The sequence below is a fragment of the Myxocyprinus asiaticus genome, chromosome 12 (genome assembly GCF_019703515.2).
Source record: "Myxocyprinus asiaticus isolate MX2 ecotype Aquarium Trade chromosome 12, UBuf_Myxa_2, whole genome shotgun sequence".
Lineage (NCBI taxonomy): Eukaryota > Metazoa > Chordata > Actinopteri > Cypriniformes > Catostomidae > Myxocyprinus > Myxocyprinus asiaticus.
In genome coordinates this window covers 51,065,016-51,072,515 of record NC_059355.1, presented here as the reverse complement: position 1 = coordinate 51,072,515, position 7,500 = coordinate 51,065,016, and the positions used below count along the sequence as shown (strand labels likewise).

Here is a 7,500-nt window from a genome sequence, read left to right as displayed (position 1 = left end):
ATGTGGAAAAAAATAATTTAAATATTGGTGCTGCATTTTCCGTGAACGACTGCACACAAAACACAGAAAATAGCATGCACGCATACACATACACAAACTCACACTAACACTCACACACACACACACTCTCTCACACACACACACTCACTCTCAGACACACTCACACACACACACACACACAAACACACTCACACACACACACACACACTCACACAAACACACACTCACACTCACACTCACTCACAGACACACTCACACACACACACTCACTCTCAGACACACTCACACACACACACACACACTCACACACATTCACACACTCACTCTCAGACACACTCACACAAACACACACACACAAACACACTCTCACACACACACACACACACACACACACTCACTCTCAGACACACTCACACACACACACACACACAAACACACACTCACACACACACACACACACTCACACAAACACACACTCACACTCACACTCACTCACAGACACACTCACACACACACACTCACTCTCAGACACACTCACACACACACACACACACTCTCAGACACACTCTCACAAACACACACACACAAACACACTCTCACACACACACACACTCACACACACAAACACACACACTCACACACAAACACAAACACACTCACACACACACAAACAAACACAAACACACTCACACACTCACACACACACACACACACACACACACACACACACACACTCACACTCACACTCACACTCACACTCACACACACACTCACACTCACACACTCACTCACTCTCAGACACACACACACACACACTCACAAACACACTCACACACACACACACACACTCACACACACTCACACACTCACACAAACACACAAACACACTCACACACACAAACACACTCACACACACACACAAACACACTCACACACAAACAAACACAAACACACAAACACACACACTCACACACACACACAAACACACTCACACACACACACACACACACACAAACACACACAAACAAACACACAAACACACACACTCACACTCACTCACAGACACACTCACACACTCACTCTCAGACACACTCACACTCACTCACAGACACACACACATACACTCTCTCACACACACACACACACACACACACACACACACACACACACAAACACACTCACACACAAACACACTCACACACACACACACAAACACACTCACACACACACAAACAAACACTCACACACTCACACTCACACACATCTGATTTTTTGCTCTTGTTCTTGCAGCTCATACCTCAGTTTATCTTCATGTTTCTGGGCATGAGTGGAGCGTCTCTCTACCTGATCCGACTCGCTCTTGGGCCTCATGTCAGGTGAGTCGTTCTCACAAACCAAACAGAAGAGCATGATGTTCTAGATAGAAGGGAGGAAAAATATAGAAATCAAAAGGTGCAAAACATGGTCACATTTTTCATAACTTTCTTTTTTCCATGGAATACAAGAGATGTTAAAGGGACAGTTCACCCAAAAAATGAAAATTCTCTCATCATTTACTCACCCTCATGCCATCCCAGATGTGTATGACTTTCTTTCTTCTGCAGAACACAAATGAAGATTTTTAGAAGAATATTTCAGCTCTATAGGTCCATTCAATGCAAGTGAATGGTGACTAGAATTTTGAAGCTCCAAAAAGCACATAAAGGCAGCAGTAATCCATACGACTCTAGTGGTTTAATCCATGTCTTCTGAAGTGATATGATAGGTGTGTATGCTGTTGATGTCAAGATTAATAGTGAAAAAATGTGTAACAGGTAAAGATGGGCAAGGAGGAGGCGGAAACCGGCTGAGCAGTACATAGCTTTAATGACATAACTGAACTTAAACATAAACACAAACATACACAGCGGCCGCATGTGGCTCTCTCTCCGGCTCTTCTCTATCCCCCTCCCGGATGATTAGCCCGAATCAGGTCCGGGTGTGTATCCTCACAGCCCTGCCCCGACCTCCTCCTTGTCACACTCCTCCATCGCCTGACTCAGGCCGGGGAAACCTCAGTATGACGTACTCCTCTTCTTTCCTGGTGGTGGGGTGTTGCCCTTCCGGCCATGCCTGCCCTGGGAGAGATGAGGGGAGGGAAAGGGGAGAGGGAAAGTGCGAGGCAGAATGACAGAGAGAGAGAGAGAGAGAGAGAGAGAGAGAGAGAGAGAGAGAGAGAGAGAGAGAGAGAGGAGAGAAAACTGGCTCGCCGGTCCCCAGACACACCGTTGCCTGGTCCTCAGCCACTCCTCCGACCTCTGGCAGATGGCAGCGAGTCCTCCAACCCCTGGTGGATGGAACGGCTCTTCCCCTTTCTCGGTAGACAACAGCGGTTCCTCCAACTCTTGGCGGCCGGCAGCAACCCCTCCGTCCCCAGGCACACGGCCGCGGCTGCTCCCCTGGCGGATGGCAGCGGCGAGGACTCCACGACAGCACATCCCTCCTCCTTCCTGGGTTTTGGCACCAATGTAAAGGGTAAAGATGGGCATGGAGGAGGCGAGAACCGTTTGAGCAGTCAACATAACTTTAATTACATAACTGATCTTAAACAAACACAAACACACACACACACACAGTGGCCACATGAGGCACTCTCTCTCTTGAACTGGCACCTCCCTCCCGGCTGATTAGCCCCATTCAGGGCCGGGCGTGTGTCCTCACGGCCCGGCCCCGCCCTCCTCCTCGTCACAATGTTATACTGTATTTCGGTCTGTTTTCACTCAAAACTGGTTAAATAACTTTTGAAGACATGGATTAACCTTCTGTGACCCCACGTCCACATGTGTGGATGTTGTATTTTGGCTTCGTTATACACAACGCATAATTTAAAAGAATTAAAACCGACTGAATACTGTTCACAAGACTCTATACTGTCATTTAAGGGTTAAACGTCTGGTGCAACGTGTCACGTGACACAGCAGCATGATGTTGATTTCCAGGAAGCACTACTTCTGCTGCAGCGCCAACAAAAGTGCCTCTTGTAAGAAACCTCTTTAAGTTTCCAGCTGAAAGCTTATAGCAGGTAATTTTGGTGAACTCCATCCTGAGCCCATGCTTCAGACAGTGGCTCATGAAGAATCCCATGACTATGAGTTTGCATCAATTCATCCTCTGTGAAGTCTGTCTTAGTAGACTGAAGTGAAGTCTGGTTGGCACATGCTGCAGTTTGTCATCATCACTCATTGACACAGTGGGAATTGGACATCAGGCAGGACCGGAGATGGATCTGGCAGGCTCAGGATATAATCCCGAGGTTTAGACAGGGAAAGAAATGGAACTAAATTAGCATAGATGCCATTCAATTTAAAGCAGGGTTAAAGAATAAGAGAAGTGTTTCTGGTTCTGGCAGACCTAACTAAAGCAGCATAACTATGAATTGAGGGATACATTAGGTACGCCTGGCTGAATAAATACATCTTTAGAGAGTGTGTCTGAGTCCCGAACACTGCTTGGAAGACTGCTTCATAGTTTAGGAGCCAAATATGAAAATGTTCTCCCTCCTTTGTGGATTTTGATATTCTCTGTATTGTTAAGAGGCCGGAGTTTTGCGATCATAGTGAGCGTGATGGATTATAGCGTGATAGAAGGTCACTTAAGTACTTTGGAGCTAGACCATTCGAAGCTTGGTAAGTAATTAACAGATTTTTTAAATTAATATAAAACTTAACAGGTAGCCAATGTCATGGTCGTCTTCTTTCAGCTGCTCCTGTTAGGGGTCGCCACAGCGGATCATCTGTCTTCATCTCACTCTGTCCTCTGCATCTTCCTCTGTCACACCAACCTCCCGCATGTCCTCCCTCACCACATCCATAAACCTCCTCCTTGGTCTTCCTCTTTTCCTACTGCCTGGCAGCTCCATCCTCAACATTCTTCTCCCGATGCACATGCCCAAACCATCTTAATCTCGCCTCTCTTGCTTTGTCTCCAAATTGTCCTACCTGGGCTGTCCCTCTATTATACTCATTTCTAATCCTGTCCAGCCTCGTCACTCCCAACGAAAATCACAGCATTTCCACCTCCACCTCCAGCTCCACCTCCTGTCTTTTTGTCAGCGCTACCACCTCCAAACCATACAACATAGCTGGTCTCACTACCGTCTTGTAAACTTTCCCTTTCACTTTTGCAGATACTCTTCTATCACAAATCACTCCTGCCACTCTTCTCCACCCACTGGTAACAGGTAGCCAATATAACGATGATAAAATGGGGCTAATATGATCATATTTCCTGGTTCTCGTCAGCACTCTGGCAGCTGCATTTTGAACCAATTGAAGTTTATTTATTGAACTTGCTGGACATCCTCCCAGTAATGCATTACAATAATCTAGTCTTGAGGTCATGAACGCATGAATTAGTTTTTCGGCATCAGATACAGAAAGCATGTGTCGTAACTTGTCAGTATTTCTGAGGTGGAAGAATGCTGTTCTACAAACATTGGAAATTAGATTTTCAAAGGTTAGATTGCTATCAAATATAACATCTAAATGTTTTGTTGTAGAAGTTGACGTTACAGTACATCCATCAAGAGTCAGATTATATTTTAGCGGGTACGTTTTTGAGGTTATTGTCCCAATAATACAATACAATTCCTATATTTACTGTGTATTTTCACTTGAGAATTAATGTATTCATGCAAAAGCTGGAAAATGTTGCTTTCAGAGGCTTTATGTGGAGTTAGGATGAAAATAAGGTGCATTTCAAACTGTTCTGAGACCAGTGCAGACAGACAGCACACTGGAGGTTAAGTCATTCACTAAATAGGGAGCAAGGGAGCATCCTATAGCTATCTATGCAGTTAAGTGCATTCACTCCTAAAATCTGATCAAAAGTTCAGTTTCAGGCTGCAGATGATGTTTGGATCACTCAACATGTTTGACAGACATGTGACAATGATAATCAGTACATAGATTCAGAATTTATAATGTATCATTTAATTTTAACATGATTGACAGTGATTGGATGATGCTGGACATTACTTTGAATCAGAATTATTTATTCTGCTTTATAGAAAATCAGCTGTAATGTCTGTAATGTCTCAGAAACATGAATAATCAACACTCCTGGACACATCATAAACTATTTGATAAAAAAAAAATCATACTCTCTATAAGTTGATATTACTTAAAATTTCACAACACAGTCCCGCTGTCCAAAACTATTTGCTCTAGAATTATTATTATTTTTGCTTGTTTATTAGGTGCTACTAGTTACAAATCAAAAAAGGAAATGGAAAATGCACACAGCAGTCACGCTCGGATCTCAGGAGGTTTAACCACTGGAGTCTTTTATGACTTTTAGGCTGCCTTTATGTGCTTTTTGGAGCTTCAAGGTTCTGGTCACGTGTATGTGTTTCTGTTCTTCCGCTCTAAATAAACTTTGTTTAATGAAGTTTCGCACTCTGCCAAAAATCTGCCCTCCGTTACCCTGATTGATAATTACCCTCCTTCATTATTAGCCTCCTTTACACTCACTCACCTTCATCCTCCTCCTCCAGTCTGTTTTCCTTCCTGTTCCTGTGCAGTTTTTTTACATGCTCTCTTTTCTCTCTCTCTCTCTTTCTCTCGTTCTGGCCGTACCCTCATTCTGTCAGCTGGGACAGGAAGAATAACCCTGAACCGTGGAACAAACTCGGCCCGACCCATCAGTACAAGGTAAACAGCTCGGCGACTGCTCTGTGATCAGTTTCAGAATGACAGCATAGACAGATCCATCACCCCTGCTGTTCCCGGATCAGCCGACACATCCAGCACGTATGAGAGAGAGTTTAATCTCAGACAATGACAGAAGGAGACACCAAGCTTTAGCAAACACATCGGCAGGCCTTCGACAATTTCTGACGGAAGCTGGAAATGGAATTTTCAAAGACGGCCGACGTGATGACAATTTAAACATAATTTACTCGTCCTCATGTTGTTCCAAAAAAAAAAAGAGAAAACTTTTGAAGAATGTACTGGTCACTCTTTTCCATGCAGATACAATGAATGGAATTAGAGCTTTCAATCTTAAAAAGCACCATTAAAGTATCCTGATCATCTTCCCCTTCAGAGAGCTGTCACCTTAAGAACTGGATCAGTCTGATTCATGAACACAACATTCAGCAATGGTGGACAGTAACCTCTTTATTTTACTTTAGGAAATGTTATTTTATTTTGGGAAACTTTTACTTGAACTCCACTGCATTCCAAAGCAAAACACCTTGGCTCTATTTTCGCGACAGAGCTAGGCGTTACGACCCAGCGCTAAGTCTTTTCCAATTTTCGTGAGAGCGCTAATTCTAAGTGCAATATTTTAAATGTTATCACTTGACGATCATGTGCTATATGGACAGGTTTACCCGTGGCGTACCCTCTGTGTTTATATCAGTGTCTCCCGCTGACTGCGTTTACATACGCGCCCTCCCGGGAACGTCGACTGGGGAGAATACCATGACTGGATGCCACGACTGGGTACCCCCCCCCCCCTTTTTTTTTTTTATCCCCTTTTCTCCCAATTTGGAATGCCCAATTCCCACTACTTAGTAGGCCCTCGTGGTGGCGCAGTTACTTGCCTCAATCCGGGTGGCGGAGGACAAGTCTCAGTTGCCTCCGCTTCTGAGACCGTCAATCCACGCATCTTATCACGTGACTCGTTGTGCATGACACCGCGGAGACTAACAGCATGTGGAGGCTCATGCTACTCTCCGCGATCCACACACAACTTACCACACGCCCCATTGAGAGCGAGAACCACTAATCACGACCACGAGGAGGTTACCCCATGTGACTCTACCTTCCCTAGCAACCGGGCCAGTTTGGTTGCTTAGGAGACCTGACTGGAGTCACTCAACACACCCTGGATTCAAACTCGCGACTCCAGGGGTGATAGTCAGCGTCAATACTCGCTGAGCTACCCAGGCCCCCATATTTTTCAATTATTATTATGTTTATATTTACAACTGTATTTATGATCTAGATTGTATTAATATTTTTCCACCTGTTGTTGTAGAGTGATTTTTAAGTCACTGCAGAAACGGCATTATATTTACATTTAGTTTGAAATATACTGTAATTTGAATTTAGAAATATTTTAAGTTAAAGTTTTTTGCATTTTAACAAATTAATTACATTTTTCAAAATCGACTGGCCGTGTGCCAATATAATCACTGTTAATACTAGACACGATTTGTGTGTCAGTAAATCAAAATGAATTATGATACTTATATTCTCTATAATTTAACAGCCTACACCCAAATCCTGACAAGAATAACATTTTCCATGCGTATAAAAGGAGCGATGCCTGACATTCAACAATGACACAGTTAATGCACAAAATAATGCATGTCCATATTTCTATTCTTCTAATTAATTTCATACAGTCCATTTACACTTAACTTCTTAAGAATGTGCTGTCTTTGTTTATATCGCTGGTGTTTGACAGGGAATGGACTATATAATAGGATGCAGATGCTGCAATAACTGGAGA

The 7,500-nt window shown here is 43.7% G+C and overlaps 1 protein-coding gene across 1 annotated transcript in view; it reads left to right on the top strand.

Annotated features, from left to right (window-relative positions):
• The window catches only part of LOC127449601 (cytochrome c oxidase subunit NDUFA4-like), a 17,083-nt gene that overhangs the window by 6,738 nt on the left and 2,845 nt on the right, over positions 1–7,500 (top strand). Inside the window, exons 2-3 of the mRNA XM_051713136.1 lie at positions 1,291–1,376; positions 5,630–5,690. Coding sequence (XP_051569096.1) covers positions 1,291–1,376; positions 5,630–5,690 — 147 coding nt within the window. The remainder of the gene's footprint in view (positions 1–1,290; positions 1,377–5,629; positions 5,691–7,500) is intronic.